The 24,195-nt window shown below is 36.8% G+C and overlaps 1 protein-coding gene across 4 annotated transcripts in view; it reads right to left on the bottom strand.

Moving 5' to 3' along the window:
- ARHGEF3 (Rho guanine nucleotide exchange factor 3) overlaps nt 1–24,195 on the bottom strand; it is a 134,801-nt gene that overhangs the window by 3,242 nt on the left and 107,364 nt on the right. For all 4 annotated transcript variants that reach the window (XM_054838447.1, XM_054838448.1, XM_054838450.1 and 1 more), the window contains 8 exons: nt 16,377–16,484; nt 9,326–9,496; nt 7,490–7,552; nt 7,056–7,152; nt 6,878–6,954; nt 5,115–5,372; nt 2,746–2,916; nt 12–198 (listed from right to left, as the gene is read on the bottom strand). In XM_054838447.1, the coding sequence (XP_054694422.1) occupies nt 12–198; nt 2,746–2,916; nt 5,115–5,372; nt 6,878–6,954; nt 7,056–7,152; nt 7,490–7,552; nt 9,326–9,496; nt 16,377–16,484 (1,132 nt within the window). The remainder of the gene's footprint in view (nt 1–11; nt 199–2,745; nt 2,917–5,114; nt 5,373–6,877; nt 6,955–7,055; nt 7,153–7,489; nt 7,553–9,325; nt 9,497–16,376; nt 16,485–24,195) is intronic.

Here is a 24,195-nt window from a genome sequence, read left to right as displayed (position 1 = left end):
TGTAATCATACTTCTCTCGTTGTTGCTGAATGCACCACGTATGGATCCACCCAGTCGCACTTCTCCATCTTGCAAGTCTTCTAGCACAAGCTCCCTCACCGGAATTGGTGGCCGATACAGCTGGTAGCAGAGCTGTTCATTATGGGTGATAGCTCGAGTAATCACCAACACTTCTTCAAAAAGGAAAACATGCAGTTTCTGTTAAAAATTAATAAATAATAATGCATTATTCCTTTGTTAGAACATCATTAAACACAACTTATTTAAACTCTAGTACATTATAACCTTGTGTTTTCAACAGTTAAAATAAATGAGGATTCCTCTTTTCCCACTATTTAAAAGTCTTATGGCACGACAGCGTATAAGTATGTAAATATAACAATTTAAAAACTTGTAAAATTTATTCTTCTGTCTTTGCTTTCTTATGTCATGATCCTAATTAATCTTTTAGTGTTGAGGCCTTGAAATGTTGTGCCTGACATTTCAAAACTCTCTCTACAGCAGCATGTGTATACACATTCTTCTTTCTGACACCCACTTTAACTTTTCTGTACTGCCTGTGTTACTAAGAAACAGGCAATCTTATTCATTCAAATATTTCAATGAACAATTATGAGCAATCTTTTTATAATTCACATGCTGCTTACAGTCAGCTTCACCACAGCTCTTTGAAGCTCAGAAAATTATTTTTGCTCCTAGGTGGCACAAGTCACCTGTTATCATCTTTAAATTCCGTTCCTGCTCACATTTTGCAATCTCCAATGGCTTCCACTAATAAACAAACTGAAATTTTAAATTCATTTCATTAGCTATCATGCATTGAATTTTTTTTGTTCTTCACTGCCACAATTTTCTTCCTGATCATGAGTAACTGGTTTTGCTTCTAAAGTTGACCTGACTCTAAATCTAAATAGACGCATTATTTGCAGTTTTAATAGAAGATAGATCTTCAGATCCACTGTCCCATCTTCCAGTAGCCATGCTTTCAGAAAACTATAATGAAAGAGGTAATCATAGTGGAAACCTTTCCCAATATGTCTTGGCAGTCATCTGATACTGAAAAAGTCCATCGTCATTCTGTTTTTCCACAATAGATACCTCATTTTACATCCATGAATAGTCCAATTTTCTTCCACTTGTGCCTCTCTAAGTCTTTGCAGGACACACACCTAAACTTTTTGTTTGATTCCTTATTCTACAGTGCTGTCATCTTTTGTATTAACACTGACTCTATGCAGAATCAGGTAAAAAAAAAAAATCTATCCAATATGTGTTTCAGTTTAGATGTTTGGCAAATGGCTACCCTTTTCATATGAATGAAATATAGAAGAAAGCATAAATGTGTGAGATTAAACATTTGAGGTATATACAGGTATGGATGCTTGCTTTTTTTTTTTTAATATTCTAAATGTGCAGCAAAAATATCTGGTTTATTTTGAAAATCAGTTTTCAAACCATCATCAACAAAATGTTGGGGATTCTTCATAATGTAAAGCTTTGTTATGGCTGATTTTAGTGGGAGTCACATCAAACTCTTTTCAATGGTAAGATCTCTTTATTTGCTGCAAAAGCTAATACTTTGTAACAGCAGGTGTGAAAAGGAGACTGGAAACATTAAAATATAAATGGTTTGATCTGTTTTTCACCCCAAATCAAAGAAACACAAACCAAAAATATCTCAGTGTCAATTGTGTTCAAAGAATACATCAGCGTGGAAACCTCCCAAAAATGCTTGGGAATTTTAAATATTGTTCATAAATTGGAAAGAATTAATTATATACTTAATGTTATGCTACCAAAGAAAGGCTGGGGTAGTGTGGATGGAGTAAATAAGGGTCACTAGAAAGATGAAATTTGCCAGTTTGTTCCTGCTTGTTTGCTATACGTTAACTGCCTGCCTGATCCTTATCAGGTGAACCAGAAAATAGCCTCCATTTCATCTTTCCATCTCAGCCATATGATAAAACATGATCCTTCTATTGTATATATAAACACACTACATAGAAGCGCTCCCAATGCTGAGAAATGCATTTAGAATTCTGCTTATGTTGTTTGGGTTTTTAAATAAAGCTTTCATAAGCTCAGTTAATGAGAAAAAGATCTTTTCTCATTGTTTTATCCATTCAAAATTTAATGTTGTTTCTAGTTGACCTAGAAAAAAAAATCTAAGAATAACTGGTTTCTAGTCTATTAATAGCTCTACTAATCTGCATGTTCTTTATTTTTTAAATTAGAAAGTTCAGCTTATGACACTTATCAATACTACAGACTGCTGGAGACTGGGATTTGCAGTATCAAATATCAAACTTCTCTGGTCAACAAATTCTCTTTGAACTTCAACAAATAATCAAGTAAAATATTCTTAATAATCTCAGCCTTTGACAGATTTAAAATTTGTTAGTATATTTTGTGTGCCATTATAGACATTACTATGTCTCTGACACTAGAAATATATTTCTTATTTATGGTATTTTTCCCTGCAAGTTTTACTGAAATTTATTGATTTACAATTTAGCCAGGACATTGTTAGGTCCCCTTAAGAGACAGAGACACATATAAGCTTATTATCTCCATATACAGATATCTGCTAACCAAAAAGATGAGTGTTATATATAATAGTCAATATTTATCAACTTCCTATATATGACGGTGATGTTTCTGTATCTATACTCACAGCTGTTTTAGCTGTCATGAAAAATGAAGAAATCTTTAAAAGCTATTTATGACAAAACACTTATTCCTTACCACTCCCCTGTTGTTCTTCAGTTCACCATGGCAACATACAACACGTGAATTATCAATCAACAAATCCCTGTGACCTTCTTCAAGATAAACAAGTCTCTCTTTGTAATACTGGCATTCAGATTCACCAGTCTTTATGTTGATTTCAGCCACTATGCCCTGAATTATATTTATCTACAGAAAAAAAATGAAAACATACAAACTTTAATTAGTCCAATATTCAGAGCTATCTGTTAATAACTTGAACTGTAGCTACAAGAACATACATTTTGATTTACAGTATATTTTTAAAGAATTTATGTAGACCAGTCTGTAGGAGTATTAATATTAGCCACAGAATTAAGCAGACTACAGTGTACAAAGACACTTTAGTTAGGGTTTATCATTGTTTCTAGCACAGGACAAATAACCTGCCTTAAAAATATGTATTTAAAATAGATTATAATTATCTGAAAACTGCTGCGTCATATCAGAGAACAAGAAACAGAACTATCAAGATCCTTATCCTGCAAAACACGCAACTAGCCCAAAACACTAAATTCTCAATTTTCTTTTCATTGTGAAAGTTAGCCTCTGGAAATAAGGTAAATTAATTTTAGTTTAAATGCCTATACCTACAATTTTACAATTAAAAGTAAAAATTATTTTGCCCTTTTACTTTAAAAATACATTAAAAAGAACGCTTTGCCTTTCGTATAAAATTATGCTCCCCATCTTGAACTTCCTTCTACTATGCACTCTCTAAGCACCCTGAGATCAATTTATCCAAAACTTAAAATACAGCTCCATAATTGGGCATGTAGATGTGAAGTTCTGCTGATTTCAGTCAACTCTAATAGGGAGCATAGGTTGCTTAGACCAACGAAATTCCTCTGTTAAATAAATGGAGGTGGAGCAGGGGAATGGGTGAGACATACATGCCCAAACAGATAATTCAAGAATCTACTGATCCCAGGAGATTTCTCAGGGATCAGCTTGGCCCAGTGTGCTTATAGCAGATTGCCAGACAGGAAGACAAATGTACTTCATAAGCCTAAACCAGAGTTAAGAGCCAACTACAGAGAGTCATTTCTGTTTCCTAATTTAACTTGGCAAATATACAATTTATGAAATATATAACTTCAAAGATAAACAGTGTTCTGCTGAAGTAGAATACAAAAAAACTATATAAGGCTATTGAAATATTAAGAAAAAAAATCTTGAATATATTTTATTAACAATTACCAAATACAAGTACTAGAAGAAAACATTTTAAATCTTTTTAAAAGATATTACCAGACATTATGTAGAGAAGCAAACCTTAGAAATAAGCAGAAGAATTCTTTGAGATATTTATGATTTTTTTGTTTGGGTTTAAAGGAATATGCACAAGGGGAAAATGTACCTTACAGATTACATCTAAATGCGAGTATCCAAACTTTGAATTTAAACCACGGTTGTCCAATTTTACAACAGAGAAGTTGAGCTGGGCAAGGGATTTGGGGAAGGAATAGCAGAACAGTAGCGGTCAGGTACATGTGTTTCGAAACATGCACTTTCCAAAAAAAGCAGGGCTGTCATTTTTCAACAAAGAAATACTGTAATGTACAAAATATTCAAGTCTAGGCAAATTATAAATTTTGTCCTCAAAATACTAACGAAATTTACTGATATTTAAATACTACTCAAAAGCAGTAGGATACTGATTATATTTATTTATTCATTAAATTACAAGTGTGTTTCAAACAAATCCGCTACAATAAATTGCTTCACTCCCAGATATACATTTACATGTGTGCATGTTTTATTGGCTTTTATATATATATATTTTTATATATATATAAAAAGAACAGAAATCTTAGAAAGTTTTCGGAATATCTGAATCAGGTCCCTTTCTATTAATAAGAAAGTTTTAAAGCCTTGGATTTATCCCTCTAGTTTTACTTCAGAAAGCATAATGCTATTCTGATTAAAAAAACATAATGAAAGCAAATTTCAGCAACACTCCTGCAGATGATAATTAATCTAGATTCAGAGGTTATGTAAGGTCTCAAGCCATGGAATAAAACTTATCTAAATGATCCAAAACCTGAAAAGAAATGGCCACATTACCCAACTTAGATTAGAATGGAAAACAACATTGAAAGATAAAGACAAAATGGAGAAGGATCAGAGAAGAGCTATGGAAAACCCACTCACCCCATTTTTTTTTGGTATCACGTTGCTACTGAAATAGGATTTAATTGGGGGAAGAAGTAGAAATTTCATGTATTAGTTTCGGCTGTTTGTATAAGTATTACCATTTACATATTATATGTAGTGTCCCTTAATTCATTAATAAGCTAAAAGTGCTATAATCTCCTAAAAAATTCCCAAACCCAAGAGTAACTCACAGCTTCTTCAAGGTGCTGCTGATCTGGATGATCATTTGGTGTGTGTCTCAAAATTTCTCTGAGTAGTAATGGGTATTTAACCAAACGGCTTCTTGGGATGTCAAGGAAATTCCAAAGGTCCAGTTTGCGACTAAAAGGAGACTCTAAGCAGCGCTGTAGGAAATCTTGCACTCTGTGATCTTGTTTCTTGTGATCCAGTAAGGCTTTGGCTGCTACTTGATTGCTGCAGTAGCTATCATAGGAGTTTAGGCATGGAAGCTGAGGAAAGGAATAAATTATTCTGGAGCTGAAGCAAAGCACAGTTTGCTATACAGAAAGTTTCAAGTGATTCAGGATATCAGAACTCATGCCGAGAATCTTTTTTCTGGAGATTTATCCACAATTTATTGATGATGTTTCCAACAAAGATAAGGTTTACAAGGGCCCTCTGACCACCTTGTTCATCGTTTAAATCATTTAGAAGCACTAGCTCATCCCTCTGTTCCTCGAGATCTCCAATATTATTCCAAAGCATTAAAAAATAACCGTGACTTCAGATTGAGCACTACTTATTGCAGACAATAGCTGAAAACAGAAGTCTGATTTTAATTATGAATGGAAACAAAAGCATAGGAATGAGTGCTCCCAGACCTGGCCTTTTTTAGATAAGCAAACTTCTATCGTCAAACTTCTATATTGCCCTCAAGAAACTTGACCAAACTAAGATGACAGAACTGTACCTCAAATCTGAAAAAAACCTAGCTTATATGTTGATTAAAACAACATATCCATTTACAAAAACTGCTATATTAACACACAATATATGTAAAATCTTTAACAAAGGAAATTAGACTCAGACTTATTTGGACCAAGAGAAGTTCGCTGGTGTTCAAACACACTAGAAAGTAAATATATTTAAAATTACTTTATGCAAATTAAAACCAGATAATTTTAGACACTTACAAGCTTATCATTAACTATTTGCATTATTATGTACTAGTAGTGATCATGTTTGTTATGTTTACAATGGGCTACTGTTTCACACAGAGCTACTGTCTGTTATTACTTAATCCCTTAAAAATGTCAAGCCCTTTTTTTTCCTGCTAAATTTCATTCCTTACATATACTTACAAATAAACTTTTCACATATCTAAATCCCTTTAAAAACAGCTCTTTCTAATATAATGAGCAACGTTATCAACAAAACTAACAAAATCTATTTTCTGTGTTTATGTTGTTGGATGCTAGTGAACATGAACTTACCAACTTTTTCTTTTGTGGGGCAGCAATAGCATCTCACTTGTATCCCTGTCTGCCTTATCTTAACAAACCTTTCTAGAAAACTAGTATCTTTGACAACACTAACAACTACCTATTACCCTGACTGACATTCAAAAATAATTGTAGGGTGCCCTTACATGATGTGACTGTTTAAGCTTCGTTTCCCTAAGAAACCAGAATACAAACAGGGGCAGATTTCTAAATTGTCTACATCAGACAAATTCTAGTCTGGTTCTTGATTTTTATTTAAAGCATATTAAATACCGCTCATCTCCTGAATAGCAAAAGCTTTAAAAACAACATCCTAGTCTAAATCTTTTCACGGAAAACACCTAAAAAGAGAAAATATTCTATTGTGTCTCTAAATAGTTGCCTTGCCTTTTAAAAATACTTTGAGAATATATTTTTGACATTATGCTAGATATGGAAAAGAAATTATCTGATAAAAACTATATTGCAGCTCCAAATTAAAGTCCCAAAATTGATTAAAAACTCTGCCTTACCCAACCCACAAGGATATGGCCAACATGTTCTGTTGATCCATCAGGTTTCCTGACTTCTTGAAGCCGCCTAAGAAGATCTGATCATGATTAGAAAAAGAAGATAAACTTCACTTGATGAACCAGATGACTATAAATCTATGTGCAATAGTAACACAGAAAAAGACTATTTGAATTTTACCTTCATGTAGAGGAATTAGAGAGTCCAACGTTCCAAAAATTTGGTTCAACTCTTGCTCTGTCATTATGGAAAGTTTGAGCATTGGGTCATGATAAGCCTGAAAAGAAACAAGGGAGCTCTGTAATTAATATATCATTAGTAGTTGAGAAATTAGTGATAGCATTTAAAGCTCCCTGTAAGCAAAACCAGACCAACTGCTGAAAATATCTTAAAGTTTCATAACCATATCTTAAACTATCCATGTCATATTAAAAAAAAAAAAAATTAAAGCAGCACATTTAAGTTTTTCAGAAAGAATAGGAAAATAGAAACATGTTTTGATTTTTTCCCCCTCTTACTGTCTTAGCAATTATAAAAAGCAAGGATTATTTTAAAAGGGATATGAACCAATGAATACTGTTTGTTGTGCTGGTTTTTTTTTTTCCAAAAAATACCTTTTTTGCTAACTTCAGGTCTTCTATCAAGTCCTCTTCTCCCTGGGAAAGTTCAAAGATAGCCTGTAAAGAGAGACACAAATATTATAAAATATCTTAATTTAATCTGTACTCAACTTGTTGAGTTGATGTTATATTCTGAACAGCTGTTTTAATATCATGTAGCAGAATATCCCTGCTAAATCTAATTGCAGAAATAAAGTAAGGTTTTATTCCATAGCTACAGCATGATGTGCAGTATTTTTTAAGAGCGCGCTGTATCAGATTGTTCATAAAATGCTTATCTGAAACAGCCACAGAGATTTATTTTTTTTCCCCCCAAACAGAGGTGTTTCCAGATGGGGGAGCTATCTTCAGTGTGATATTTTAACTTAATTATATCTTAACCGTTTATACAACTATTTGCATAGGAGTTTGTTGTGTTCCATTTTAACACATGCAGTGGTACAAGTTCCACGTCGTCTAGTAAGTAAAAGACAGATCTTCTTTAAAACAGTTCTGTGGTAGTGAGCACTTTTATTTTGGTACCAGTTCCTTTTTTTGTTATGAAGGCTGAGCTCTACTTAACTGTCGGCTGATGTTAGTTATTTCTCTTGAAGCAGATTTGAGACTTTAAAGCCAGCAGATTAAAAGTAACCACCACCCTAATGCACTGGCTTATCAAAATGCCATTGTCTTACTTATGGCATGATTTCATTCCAAACCAGGGCACAGTAAAAGTTAACAACATTTTGGTCAGTTACAATTACTAACTTTACAGTCAGGGCTTTCAACCTGCATAAATCATGGAAGAACATATTCAGCTAGTGCAGATTCTCCTAGCTTGATAATACGCATGCATGGAAGTCTTGCCATAGTGTGAGTTAACTGGCAGCGCACGCATGGAAGTGGTTCAGATATTCTGTTGAGGCACGCAGTATAAGAACCAATACAACCATGCAAAACTTCCTAGAATACAGCTCATTTATGTGGGGGTCTATGAAGGGTCCTGGCTTCTGCCCCAAGACAGTAATGACTGTTACGCTATGCAAACAGTTTCCACAATTTATTTTTCAATAAGCTGCCTTTGAAGTTCTCAATTTTAAAAGTTACTTCCTATTAATTCTTGTACAATGTTAAAATCTGCACAAGAAACGCTTGATGTTACTATTGTTTGATTTATGACTTAGTCCCTGAAACAGTCTCAGAGAGATTATTATAAACTTTGTTGATACTGCTACAAATTTCGGGGTGGGGGATCTTGGATTCCACAGGAGCTCTGTCATTGGCTGTAACATGAACTATTCAGAATTTGTCATGTACACCACATTAAAAGTACTGATGTACTCTTTTTTTGCTTTGGAAGATACATCTTTTGATCAATATTTCATTTTTCTAGCACTGAAAACTTCCTCAAAGACACCATTTTCCAACAAGGGAAATGACTGTGCATTTCTGTGTGTACATATCACTTGATGAATTACCTGTTCCTGAAATAGCATGCTCATCTATCATTACTAGAACAACAAAATGAAAGATCCAAGTATCCACCACCACTACAGAAACTGTCATACAGAACATTTATACCATGCAGCCAATCACAGTACAATAGATCTTAGTAACTTCACATTTATTAAGGAAATAAGATTAGTTTATTTTAAAAAAGAATATATTCATCTAATATAGCTTGAATTATAAAGACTAGAGATTGAATTCTGCTTCTAGTGGAGGAGGTGATGTTCTGTTTAATTTCAGGAATGCTTCAAGGGCTATCCTAATGCCTAGTAGTATTCCTCAACTCTGTCCTTTAAAGATGACTCTTGAATATGAAATTTATGGTTTAAAAAAAAATTATACCTCTTGACGCTTGATTTCTTTAGATGTAAGCATGTGATTGACACAAACATCAAAGGTCTCACTCCATAGTTTGCTGTCTCTCCGCTTTGTGTTAGCAGGGGGCATATTTCGAGACCATGGTCGTGGACTGAACAGATCTGGGCGGCTGTCACTACGGAAACTGATAGAACGCTAGAAATATATAGAAGAATAGTTTTTATTGTTAGAACAGTTTCACACTACGCTTTTTTTTTCCCTAAGGAATTTACATACGTAGTTCAGTACAACAAACAAACGTTATCTAATTAGTTTTTACTGTGACTTAATAGCAATGTTTAGTACTGGGAATGTAAGAGAAATTATTTTAATACATCTTTATGGAAGGCCAGTACTTCCATTCCTGCAGTGAACTATGTCCACATCCTGTTTTCAACATGTTTAAAACACTACAATGCATTCATATACCATGCAACAAGAATGAACTACAGGGATAATGGCAGAACAGTACAGCACACTAACATAACTGATAAATGCAAAGTTTCAATTCAGTAAAAAGATAGGAATTATTCATGCATTACACATCAGCCTCCTTAGATGTCTAATAATTAAAAACTTAGAATTAATGCAAATTTTAGAGACAAAATTACTATGAGTACTTTTTTGTTCCTTTTGGAACAGATTGTTACACAGAAACTCTGGAAAGCTAGGACAGCAAAATCTGGTAGATAAACTCATCTTGTTTATCAACTGAAAGTCAACAGAATTGTTGGGGTTTGTTTATTTTTGAGGGATGGGATTGTTCAAAGATGTCCGTACTAAGAGACAGTAGGTCCTGCCTTAAGGATACCAGATGAAAAGGCGCATTGCACCAAACATATTAATGGTTTAAGAAAAAAATGTTTTCTCAGTTGGGCAGAAAGAGGGTTCATAAAGTGAAAACACCCTTCAAAATCTTTCCTCTTTCCTTAATAAGTGTCTTACTACCTGATGGCAATTTTTTTTTTTTTTTTTGTAAACTGTCAGAATCATGGAAGATTTGATTGGTATAATCATTCCAGATATGTCCATAAGCAAGATTAAATAATTAGTGCTATAATGCTCTGACCCAACTGGTTTTGATACATGGAGAAACCCTTTCAACTGGTAACATCTTGCCTCTTCAGATGTATAATGAGACCAAGAAACTAATTCACATAGAAAGGTGTGAAATGGGTATCTGACTGAGAAGAGAAGAACAATCCCATTATTTTTAAGGAAAAGGTCTGTCAATATTCAGATTTTCATATTTATGACAAGCAACAAGCCAGATTCTTTTCCCACTGCTTGCTCCCACTTATTTCTTAGCATTTGAAGAAATGCGTTAAACAATCAGTGCTAGCAGACAGCAAATTGTGAAATACCAGTACTGTGTTCTACTACTGTAGAATCTTTGTTAATATTTCTGGAGTCTCTAAACTCTGATGATGCGTGCTAGCACCTCTGTCTATTACATGGTCTGGTCTTAACAAAAACAAGTCCAATTTTAGGTGAGACTTGAGAGTTCTATTTGCCTGTAGACTCTTAGAAAGAGTTCAGGATACAGATGGATACTTTATGCTCTCACTGTCCCATTTTGAAAAGTTTCCATTCTTGCTTCCTTAAAATTAGAGGCTTCTTTTTGATGTTCTACCTCTGAAATGCCTCAAGTATTTCACATTGTTGAAATACTCCACATTTTCGTTGTTATTTAAAACCTGCCTTACATAACACAATCGGCTTTCAATTGCCTTGGGTAAGAATATTTAAAACAAAATAAATTCTCTTCATTTCCAGGTTGAAACAGCACATAAAGTACAATATTTTAAATTCTCCTCTGAAGATAAAAGCCCATGAAATGCAAACGGTGCCTATAAATAAATGTTTTTAAAATATCAGAAGACATATTACATAAGTACAACCTGTGCCTTTTAACAGAAGACATTTTGAGCCCTACTTGGAATTGACAAAACCCTTAAAAATAAACACACACACACATATACCAACCTTCCAAAACTTTGTAAGGCAGGAGCTAGTCTTCCTTCAAGAGTTAAGAAGATAAAGAAACACATGTGAAATTACATGCTTAGTTTATGCTTGTTATAATGATGAATCATGGAACCAGTTATTTTCACATGCAGATGGAAAGATTGGGGAAAATAGGCAGGTGTGTTGCATCCACAAGTCACCAACCATGAGAATGCAGCCAAGCAGAACAGTTGTCATTCCATGACCCAAGGTGGAATGCCCCTTTCCATGCATTCCCATATGCATCCTCCAGTATATATCTCCTTTCTTTGTGGTAGTGTTTTCTTAAAGGAATGTTTTATGTTGAATGAAGAAAGTACTTATAATGAACAGCACCAGATAAGACTGATTTTTAAAGTAAATGCCTTGATCTTGAAACCTTTAATCAAAAAGTCATGTATTATGTTATAAAATGGCATGCACCTGTAACGGCAAACTGAAATTACACACAGTGTTTTGAGAAAAGTAAGCGTTCGCATCCACTGACAGTAATGTTTCTTTAACGCTGTATGAGAACGCTTGATACTCTTCTCTCCAGCCCTATACTGCCCTCCATTGAGCAGAAGGGACACAAAAAGGCTGAGGCTCAAAAGGAAACCAAACTCCCCAAAATCCTGCTTGCTTGCTTAGCATCTTTGCTACCTGGACACAGTAAGATTTCGCTCACACATCAGCGTTTTAATTAACCATACAAAATGTACCTTACTTAATAAGGAACATTGGATTGAGGGTATTGTTAGTGGAAAGGGAAAGAAATGTTTTGAGGTGCCATTTAACAATGAGGACAAATTTCACTTCAAGAGCAAGTGGTTTCTTTGTCTGGCATGTTCCCTTCTTTTATACACTCACACAGCAAAGGCAAAAGCAAAGACTGACTGATCCTCGTACAATGAAATCTAGTTAGGCCGGGAATGACATACTTCAGTGTGGAATCCAAGCTTATTTTAACATATATTTTCTCCTTTGTATACACTTTGCAGAAATTGGCTTGTAAAGCTATGAGGAGACAAACTAACACATCATCAGGGAAATACTATTTAATGCTAAAGTTAATACTTTGTCACTTGAGAGCCAAGCACACTTGAATCATCAATGCTGTAACAGACAAGAATAGAAATGAGATGTAAACCTGATATATAAGCCTAATTAAAGAAATAAATAATAAATTATTTCAATAAAACTCTCTCATAGGTTAAGATAAATGTACAACATCAGTTTAACCATCTCAGTTCTACTACTTTACCTGTATTTTTTGCAAGTGAATAGACCCATTCCAGTTTAGTGGCAACCTGGTCTAGCGGAGGGTGTCCCTGCCCATGGCAGGGGTGGTGGAACTAGATGATCTTTGAGGTCCCTTCTAACCCAAATCATTCTATGATTCTATGAATAGAGCCCTAAACTGAAGTTCTACCAGAAATTTTCACAAACAAGTTTAAAGGCACTCTGATGTCATCTTTGGTTGGCACTTGCCATAAAGCAAAAAAAAAAAAACCCCTCATGTGATAGAATCCCATGAAAGAATTGCAGAAATGTCAAAACAGTATTTCTATGTCTCCAGTCTTCTAAAAATATTTTCCTAATTTCTGGCTTCCTTAAAAAACATGTCCAGCATACTGGTTAAAAATTACGCCCATCTGGGATTATTAAAATTTTCATACAATTCCAAAAACTAAAGGAGCTGGGGAAGAATCCAGCCACAACCCCTGATTTTATTCACTGTATCTGACTGCAATAGCTTTCACTGGCTGTTACGGACTGTTACTATGAAGGGTCAGTGTGTTACTGATAATAATTCATGCAGTTAACACCTTAATTTCAGCTGTAGTAAAGCAAATAGCTTCAGGTACTGGGAAAAGGGCACTACAGATTAAAGTCCTAGCATTCAGAACCAGTGTTAAAAACAGTTTTCTTAAGGATTTTTAGAAATTTCTGGTGTCCTAAGATAGCTAAAAATAATTCGGACTCCCTACTTAAATTCAGGACACACTGATGGAAACTGAAGTTGCAGAGGAAGCTAGCCAGACTTTAATTTCTCTCTCCAGCATCAGCTGGAGTTCTTTTTCTGATCCTGTTTTCAGCTTTTAAGCTGAACAAGCACAGCTGTGAATAAGATGAAGCAGAAACAAGCAGATCATCATAATCATTAGTCTAGCTTGACACAGATTGAAAATACAGCTATGAAATAAAGTGGTTTTCCAGGTGGGTAAACAAATAAGAATACCTGCTTAGCATTTGGTATCCTGCAGATATACAGACAGACTCTGTCAGAGATGAAGCTAACAGGATTATATTTGTTAGTCTACAGTGCTTTATGTGACAGAAACAGAGAGACTACAAATAGTAAAAAAAAAAAAAAAAAAAAAATCAATCTAGAAAGCAAGCTGGAAAAACTTTATGTGTTCTGTTACTGGGAATCCTCGTGGAAAAGTATTGACAATAATGTGGAAAATTGTAATAAAGTAAAAAAGACACAACAAATAAAATACTTTTATAATCAATAAAATATGCAAAACATGATAAGTTGCTAAAAACATATCTTAAAAGATGCTACACAGATTTCAGGCACAGAGGTGTTTCTCTTCAATCTGCATGCAAAAAGTCCATTAATATAAAATGGAAGTTACTTGTACAGAGGTAAGGAAAATTATGCACAATAAACTTTTTTCCCCCCCTCTTACATGTATCTTCCAGTCAGAAAGAATATATAAGAAGGTTTGTTTGAAATGCCATAAAGGAAACTCAGAATTTTCTAATTCCTGTTATCGATGCTGTTGGAGGGATCTTTTTGGATGGATGTACTGTTGGCTTTGTTTTGTTTTCTTCCAGGGGAAGAAGTTGTTTTGGATGTTGTGGTGATGATAGTAGTTTTCTTCATTTTACAGATACAGAACATCTAGCAGCAATGCAAGAAGAAACATAGGGTTTGACTGAAATAACAATAAAGATACATAAAAGTTCATCCAGTAAGAAAAATCAACACTTTTTTCTTTTTACAGGTATTACACCATGAAAAAAATCCTGCTCTATACTGTTCCACAAGGCACAGTGACAGCTATGTCAATACATGATAAAGGAAAAGCACTATACGTGCTTCCCAGAATGATTCTAAATAATTCCAAATGGGGCACCCAAGCACCAGAAGGTCAGTCTTTTTTTTCCCCTGTTCTATTGTTGCTGACAACATCAGGTAAGAAGTCAATTTACAGCCAGCCATGAAAGCAGTTTTGAGACATCACCAGGATGGATTAGGCCTAGGATGTGGAGAACAAGCAGGCTGATTTCTCATTGCAGCTACTTCAAGCACATAGTTAGAGGACATGGTATGAATAACATCACTGTTTAATCTGCTTAGAAGCAGACAGTTAATTAAAATATATTCCTATAATCAGCATGAACAGAGCAAGACAGAAATACTTGCAACAGTAGGACTTGCAACAAAGCCACTGTTTTCTCTCCTATTTTTGTCAAAAATTTGCCCTGAAACACATTTATGTACCTCTCATCTCGGGAAGCTGCTACTACATGCATGAAAGGATAGTTTGTTTCAGATAGTCTAAATTAAACTTCATTAAATACAATATTGTAATGGACAACCCAGTCTCAAAGGCATTCACTACAGAATGATAGCATAGGTACTTAAATGAGGACAACAGCTGTCTAAGGCTGTGAAAAGGGACGCGCCATGCTCAGAAGCAGTTTAGCCAAAATTAATTCGCTTTCCACACTCCTCACAACTGGAACTAATGTAGTCCTTTCAGAGTCGCGCCAATTTTTTCCTGGAGGCAGACTGTGGAGGAGATTTATACGCCCCAGGGAATACAGGCATCTCTGCTCTAGTCACGCTATAATACACCTTCTGGATCCAACCCAGCCCGAGGGGAGTTCAGCCATTTTGCCTTTCCTCCAACCCACACGTGCAGCTTTTGTACGCAGATGTCTGCACTTTCAAAATCACAGGAACCGAACACAGGAAAACCAATGTTAAAGAAACCCTGTAATATCTGTTTTCTAGATAACTACCACTACAGAAAAATGGGGTTCTTTCCCATGACTTTTTGTCATGAGACTCCTAGCCCTACGGTTTTATTTCTTTCCTCCTTGAGATTAACAGATAACTTCGGTAATGCTTCAATTAAGCTAATTTTGATTAAGTAACATTTTTAATACAGGCAAGATATTTTTATATTTCCTCTCATCGAAGAAATTAGGCTTGTTAAGTAATTGGCTTTAGATCTTATGCATGCCTTCTTGTTTTAAAGAGGAAACGGTCTGGCTTTCTAGGCCAGACCCACAGCAGTCCTGCAGCTCCTGGCTGCTGGCCACTCATCATAACCATTAAGTGTTGAGCGCCCAAATGTTTTGCAGTTTCTAGGTCTGAAGGCACAAATGCTTTATAAATTAAAGTACTATTAGTCACTAAGTATGTTAAATATTACACACCTGATTTATAATATAGAATTTGAAACTACAAAATTAATTTCTAAACTGAATTTAAAATTTGCTTGCCCTTTATTAAATTGCAGCAGCAGCTTCGGAAACGTGAATGCATAACTTTTTTCCAATTGTTCGCTAACTCTTTTGTTTAGGCAAGGTCAAAGTTCACTACACAGAAGGAAATTTAGCAGTCCTACGTGACTAACTATACCCAAAATAACATTTTCAAAGAGGCCAACCAAAATTAACAGAAAGTGTCATGGAAAATTCTGTTCATCAAATTTAAAAAGCAATCGCAATCCTTTAGTATAACAACTTTTATATGCTACAGGTGCAATAGTTTTCTTACTGGTAGTTAAAAAACATCAATTATCTGGACAGAGAAGTGTCTTTTTGAGGTGAGAGTTCTGAGGTTTCTAAGCGACTCTGTAGGCATAAGTTGCCTAAACCTGTTTGGCACATCACAGTGGTGCGTGCGTGTGTGCCCATACGTGCAGTTCACATTCCCGTGCCAACCCTAGAAGAAATTGTGAATATGTATGTGATCCCCTTTTAGCAATGCAGTTCAATGCAGCAACGCGTTTACTGCGATTACCTGAAGTGTCTGGCTGAAGCGCTTCAGTGGAGTGGCTCGTACAGGAGGAATGAGACTCGCTAGTGATGTAACTCTGGAAAGTGGCTTGACCCGTTTGTTACTGGGCTCCTATAGTAGGGGAGGAGGACAAGGGAGAGGAAGAAAAATGGGGGGAGCGTGAGCATTATTGCATAAACATTGCTACCAGTTTTGCTGATTTTCTTAAGAAAGCATTTGTAAAAAGCAAGTTTGTAAACCTGGTATATAATTAGGGTAGTAAATAAACAATAGCAGTTTTAAATGTTGACAATGACAGATTACTCTTGGCTGGTACATACAGATCCAGGAGACAGCTGAAAAATGTAATCATGCAGAAGTTGGCATGGCTAGGAGCAGGGGAAGGGAGAAAGATAAAGAAAGGCAAAATAGTTTTATTATATTAACTCATTCTTAAAAAAGTAATTTTCAGCAGTGCTCTGCAGCTAATGCATGTTATGATAGACTTGTCATTGAAAGGAATACTTTCAAATAAAAATAGTTCTATTTGTTTCTTTGCCTCTGGCACTGTCAGCATGCAACTCTATTCAGTTAAATGTATCTTATTCCAGAAAATGTAGTTTAGACAGAAATATCTAACTGTAATTGTCCTCTAAGTGCATGTTCCTGGGGAAATATTTATATATACAGGCAAACACATTAATAACATGTTTACATATATTTAGTTTTTGCATAAATAGAAAGGAAAATTAAAAAATCTATCATAAAACATTCAATTAAATGCTTTCCTTTTCATATATACTTTTAACAGCACTTATAGTAATACATAACCACTTCAATATAATATGCCAATTGACCTGCAGATTTTTTTTTAAAAAACATACCACCAAAAAAAAACCCCAACCCAACCTCACCAAAAAAACCAACAAATGATTAACAGAAATCGTAACACAAGGAAAAAACAATTATAAATACATAAAAATAGAACAGTTACCCTTGGCTTCCTAACCTCCATCTGACATTTAATGGATCTTGAACAGCACATGCAAAAGGCAACTTTTGACAGAAAAAGAGCCAAACCTTCCAAGTGAAGTTAAAAAACCCGTCCAACATCATATTTCAAGGACATCCTAAAGCAGTTCATCTTTCTTTTTCAGCCATGTTTATAAAGTTTGTGTAGGCTTGCTATGCCTCCAATTTCCTAGACATAGCTGTAAGAAAATGAAGCATGCCTATTATCCTTTTGTTCACAAATCCAAATCCTTCGGGAAATAATGCAGATTTGTCATCCTTCTTGATACCAAAAAATAATAAATCTCAGCAGCAATGATCATCGTCTGTGTTACTGGCAAGAAAAATTCTCTTCCATTAGTACAGCAACAGCGGTAAGGTGAGAAGCAGCTACATATTTAATTTACTTCTCAGCAGGCAGACCTGGAAATCCATAAATGCCAGCTGAGATGAGGGACAAAGTGTTTAACCCTCTAGCAAAAATAACGTATTCTACCACACATGAAACCTGACATTAAACAATTTTAGCAGCCTAAATCAAGTTACATCCTTATCTTCACCACTGCACTGCTATTCATATTCCTTCCCTTTCAGCAACCATGTCTTTGACACAGGTTTTTCAAGGAGTATTTTTTTACGTCATTGCAGCACCACTAGCATACTTATCTACAGCATCACTATCCCCACCCCCCAAAAAAAGAAGAAAAATCTTTGAGATTCCACTATAATTCTTCTCTAACTGATGGCTCAGCCATCAGCTGCTTCTTTTTTATTATTATTCTTCAGAATGCCGGTCCTGGTGCACAAGTAATACCCCATGGCAGAGCCTGCTTGTTTTGAATTGTGCTGCACTGCAGTGAAAGGACCTAAGTCCCAGACAGAGTCAGGCAGTGTTGTGCCAGCAGCACAGCTTTTGCTAGCAGCACTACCTTAGCAGCAAAGATAGCTTAGGTATAAATATCACACCCCAATAGCAAAATCTGGAAATCAAGATTGTATGGACTTTCCAGAAGACAGGGAGAGGGGGATTAGGATTAACAGAAAAGACGACTTCTTTACTGCTGTACCCTTGCTATTATCTTACAACTTTGCTGCTCTGTACATGTTCTTTGGTCAAAAGACAAAACTCATGCAAAAAGGCACAAATTTGATCTATACAACATGACAGCCATATCTTGCTTGAAAGTTAAATATTCCTCATAGTCTTACAGACCTTTTCCATACACATTGTGATCTATTCGTAATTTTGCAGTCTTTCAGTCTTAAGTTATAACAAAACTAAGTCCAGAAGCCCTTGGATAATTTTCTGAGGAGTCTACTGACAGCAAATGAAATCACAAAAGAAGTAAATCTGTATTTCACTGCATCTCTGCAGCATTTGAGTGTGTTGCAAAAAATATGAATGAAACTTCCTGAGTAGTGGTTAAAACTCAGCAAGGAACAGCAAGTTAATCTATCCTTATTTGAATACTTCCAAATCCTGTGTGTGTTACTGCACCTGAAGTTTATTAATTACTAACTCAAAGCCTGCAGGCTAAGCACTCAGACCAGGACCTAATTTGCTCTGCTGTGTGGGGCACATAAACCTCAGGCAGCCGTGAAAATTGATGCACAGCATCAAATAACCTTGGAGAAAATCAGCCTGAGTAGAAAGAATGGAAATTACCTTCTCTCACTGGGAAAGTAAGAGCTGGGGGGGGGGCGGGGATATGATTTCCTCTTCTTCATGTCAGACAGCCCAAGGGCTTTCTGAAAACCTGCGCTCTCTCCTAGCCAAGGATGCCTACAGTTCCAGGGGGAACAAAGTAGTTTCAGCCGCCATCCAATAACATTAAGCTCTTCTAGAACTTCTTGTTGTAAGCCACCAGAGGTCAGCACTTCTCCCAGTAGTCAAAGGGAAGTTAGATCATGGGTTTTGAAGGTATGCCTGCAGAGGTCCTACTCCTGTCTCAACATCCTATTTTGTCTTCCTCATGTAGTGTATCATATCCTGATCTCACACTGAAAAAATCTGATCAGAATTCAAAACAGCTAAAATATGTAGTTCAAATTAGGAATTTAATCTTATTAAAAGAGATTAGCATTATTATAGGATTCTCTTCAATAGATTGATTTAAGATAATGAATCTATAACTTCAGAAGTCTAAGACTTTACATCTTTACCAATTAGGACTGAAACTAAATCGTGTTACTCAGAATTTCTTAATTACAGTGAAAGCTTTCTGAATACTTCTAATGTGATTTTTACCACATATTAGAAACAGTCTGTTAGGTGAAGATAGCCAGCTGGAAGTGAAAACTCATCAAACCTTAGTGTTCCAGGTGTCATCTCCCTCAGAGAACTCTAACAAGAGCAGTCACCCCCTCCCCTGTGGAATAATAAAGTTAGTATAGGTAAGGCTTTGACTGTGCAATGGAAACACAGCACTACCAGAGTAATTCTAAACCTGTAAGATAGTAATACTGAAACTGCTAGACACTCGATCACAGGATTGCTGTTGCATGGTCTACATCCATTCTGCCTCTACCTCCCCTTTCATCAATACCCTCATTCTCAGGCAGTGTTGCCTCTTGTTGCCTCTCCACACCAGTACCACAGAGAAGCTGAACAAACTATTGAGGCCAATGATCTGCACAGGGAAAAATCCCACAGTCAAGTGCATAAAAAGTAAGCTTTAAACAGATGGTTGTTTTTCTCACCAAGGGCTCTGTTCTTCACATCCAACAGATCAAATGGAAAGAGGAGAGCGTGTGAACTGTTCTGCTTTACTCAGAGATACCAACCAGAATCCACACTTGCACATTAGTCCAATATGATCACAGAGCTGCATTCCAGATGCTGCTTCCCAAGCTTCTTCAATATTTTTTTATTTTTTAAGAATAAACCACTTGCAGTTAGGAATTCCTAGTACATGTGTCCATTATTTTACTAATTTGTCTTTGAAAAATCTCTGGTTTTCCAGTTAACCAGGGGTCCCCACAATCACAAAATCTTTTGAGGTATGAATCTAAGCACATGGGAACACATCCAAAACGTGGAGCTGGTATAGGTGAACAAGTAATGTTAATCTGATGGGGTTTTAAATTTGATATAAGGCTAAATAAAGCTGAGGGAAACGTGAGTGCAGGAACTTCAAAGGCTGAACAGTCAAAGTGAAGTCAAATTAATACCTGACTGGGCTAGAACAAAGAGCAGATGGCTTTTGGAGGGAGCTGTATATTTGAACTCAAGATGACTTTGGTAACAATTGAATTCAGAGAGCAAAAAATTAAAGCTGGAAGTAACATGTATATATGCAGCCTCAAAGAGAACTCTTGAAACTGTGAACAAACTGATAAAACAAGCAAATCTGTGTCCAAAATCTGGATGGTTCTGGAAACCATACAGTGGACATTTCCAACAACTACTATGTCCTTCTGAGAGAGTGAATTTTTGTCATATACTTTTCTGGGGAATTCATCGGAAGAAAGATTGGAGTAATCGCAATGGCATAATCACTGATTATCACTGACTTAAAACAGGAAACTATCAGATAACTTTCAAAGATGCCATGCCTTGCCCTTCTAATTTGGCATGAAGGGCACAGTGCTCTAGATTGCTTCTTCATTGTAATTTATTCTGTAGATCCTATATATACTGACAATTGTATTTCTACTATCTTCTACATATTACACTCGAACATAATGGTTTAGACTGCCAAGTAAGAAAGGAAAGCTCTAGCTTTTAACATATAACTCTCCAAAAATTAGTCTTCTGCTGTTGGACAGCTGGGAAATGTGTATAGCAAGCAGCTTCAGCTGTAGGGCTACCAAGAAGCCATACGGTTCTGAGTAACTTCTGCCAACTCCCTCTTTGGTAAAATGTAAGTCTTTCTGCCTTGCATAACTGAATGAGGTGTTGCTTTTTAAAATCTCTCTGATATGGTCATTTCAAAACAACATCATCTTGGCAAAAAGATAACTTTTGTATCGTTATTTTTGGCTCTAATACACACAGATTACAATTTAAAAGCCTGAATCTCAGCATACAGCACCTGCTCCTGGGGCAAGCTAAGCATTCAACAGCCACAGAAGCATGTTAAAGCAGAAGATCCTTTTGCCCCATATGATGATGTCATCAATGTATTGCAGGTGCTCTGGAGCTTCACCCTGTTCCAGTGCAGTCTGGATCAGTCCATGGCAAATGGTAAGGCTGTCTTTCCACCCCTGGGACAGTTGATTCCAGGTGTACTGGACACCCCTCCAAGTGAAAACAAACCACAGCCTGCACTCTGCTGCCAAAAGGATGGAGAAAAACACATTCACAATATCAATTGCACCATACCACTTGGTTGCCTTTGACTCCAGTTCACACTGAAGTTTCAGCATGCCCAGCATGGCAACACTCATCGGCAGCATGGCTTCATTCAGGCCACAACAGTCTGCTGTCAAGTCTTCACTCTCCATAAGATTTTTGCACCAGCCGTATGGGACTGCTGGGTTCTGCTGATCACACCTTGGCTCTCCAGTCAACAAATTAGCTTATATATGGGACTCAGAGAGTCTTGGTTGGTGCGATATTGCTGCCAGTGCACCACTGTGGTAGTGATTGGCACCTGTTGTTCTTCAGCCCTCAGCAACCCCACAACAGAAGGGTCCTATGAGAGACTGGGCAAAGTAGACAGCTGTTTAATTTCCTCTGACTCCAAGGCAGCTATGCCAAAAGCCCACCGGTACCCCTTTTGGGTCCTTGAAATACCCTCCTCCTGAGGCAGTCTATTGCCAAGGATGCACAGAGCCTCTGGGCTAGTCATAATAGTGTGCTTTTCCCAGTTAGGCTTACTTCAGCTTCCCATACAGTAAACTGTTGGGATCCCTTCATCACTCTAGAAACACAGATGGATTCTGCCCCTTTGCAGCAAGATGGCATTAGGGTATGCTGTGCACCGGTGTCTACTAGACCCTTATACTCCTGGGGTTCTGATGTGCCAGGCCATCAGATCCACACAGTCCAGTAAACCCGGTTGTCCCTTTTCTCCACGTGGCTAGAGGCAGGGCCCCTCTGGTCCTGGTCATAGTATTCATTACCGACTAATGGATTCACGTGGTAAATGTGGGTCTGAATCTCATCCTTGTTACTCACTTGTAAATACCAATCAGAAGCTCCTTCCATAGGATCAGAAGTAAGACCAGCCCTCCTATTCTATCTGGGGAACTGTCCATGGAGACTGGAGCAGCAAGTTTCCTGGAAGAATCCCATTTGAGATTGTTTTTACTTGTAACTCATGTACTCGTGCCCCTAGGGTCGAGGTAGGTTTTCCATCCCACTTCCTCATATCATCTCTGTTTGATTTCATCTGGATCTGCGGGTAACTACACATTGTCTGGGTCATGATAAACCAACTCCCACATGGCTAATTCCCTCAGGTACCGGATACCTCTCCCCATGGTAGTCATTTGCCTGGGTGACATATAACATCTTCTTTGAAGGGATACCATTCCCTCACTCTTGACAGAAGTTGCCTCCAGAGGCTGAGGGTTTGTGTCCCTCTTCCAATCATCTTGTCAATGACCCCTTCCCTGGACAGGGATCCCAGCTGCTTGGCTTCCCTACCTTCTAATTCCAGGCTGTTGGCCCCACTATCCTAGCATCAGAGCAGACAGGTGACAAGTTGCTCACCTAATCAATGACTGAAATCCTTTCACATATCTCACAGCTCACTCAGGGATAGGGATCAGGTGGTTATCTCTGGTTCTGTCTCCTCTTCCTGTTCTTGTGATGGCCCTGTTTTGTCATTCTTTATTAAATGAGTTGACTTTCGTGTCCATTTCTTCTTGTGTATAGGGGCAACTGATACTGTTATGGGCTGGTACTCTGCAGTGCCTGTCACAGAGGTTGATCTCCACATAGTATTCTTAAATAGTTGTTCAACCCTAAACAAGACCTGAACCGCATTCAGGAGAGCTGGCAATAGAAGCGTGCTGGTTTGAACATCCCGAAGATATTCAATGTTCTCAATAGCTATTATAATTAGCCTGGAGAAGAAGGGGAAGGTGAAGGAAGGTGTCTCCCCCACATATTGGCTCTCCAAAGAGAAAAAGTAAAAAGCATAATTATTAATAGCTTCCAACAGTTGGCTCCCGAAGTACGGAGATGAAACCATTACTGTGACTCTGCTGCCACTGAATACAGATTCAGCTGCTGCTGAATACAAATACCAAACTGGTCTGACTGTCAATGATTTTATCATACCATAAGCCAGTAGTACACCAAACAGCACAACAATAACCTTAACCCAATGCCCAAGAAGTGACAAACCACACAAACACTGATAACCAGTAGGTATGGCAAGTAAGGTGTTACCTAACACAACTCTGACAACAAATAAAACAATGTTGTGACCAGCGGACCAGTGATGATTAACATAATAAACAATTACAAAAAATTTGTTTTAACACGCTCTGGTCAGATCTATCATTATCTCAACCCTTCACGCCCCACACTGGGTGCCAAAAATGACTGTTGTGGTTTAACCCCAGCCAGTAACCAAGCACCACACAGCCACTCGCTCACCCCTATCGCTCAAGGGCATGGGGAGGAGAACAGAAAAAAATCTCATGGGTTGAAATAAAGACAGCTTAATAGGATAACAAAAGATGAGAAGAAGAAGAAGAAGAAGAACAACAACAAAATAAACAAGTGACACACAAATGCAATTGTTCACCACATGCGGAAGGAAAAAAAAAACCAAAACCAAACTGTTGCCCAGTCTGTTTCCGAGCAGCGATCCCATCTCCCAGCTAGCTTCCCCAGTTCTATATGGAGCATGACGCTGTATGGTGGGGAATATCT

The sequence above is a fragment of the Grus americana genome, chromosome 11, assembly GCF_028858705.1.
Source record: "Grus americana isolate bGruAme1 chromosome 11, bGruAme1.mat, whole genome shotgun sequence".
Lineage (NCBI taxonomy): Eukaryota > Metazoa > Chordata > Aves > Gruiformes > Gruidae > Grus > Grus americana.
Note: the sequence above shows the minus strand (reverse complement) of the source record. Positions and strands in the feature narration are given on the sequence as shown.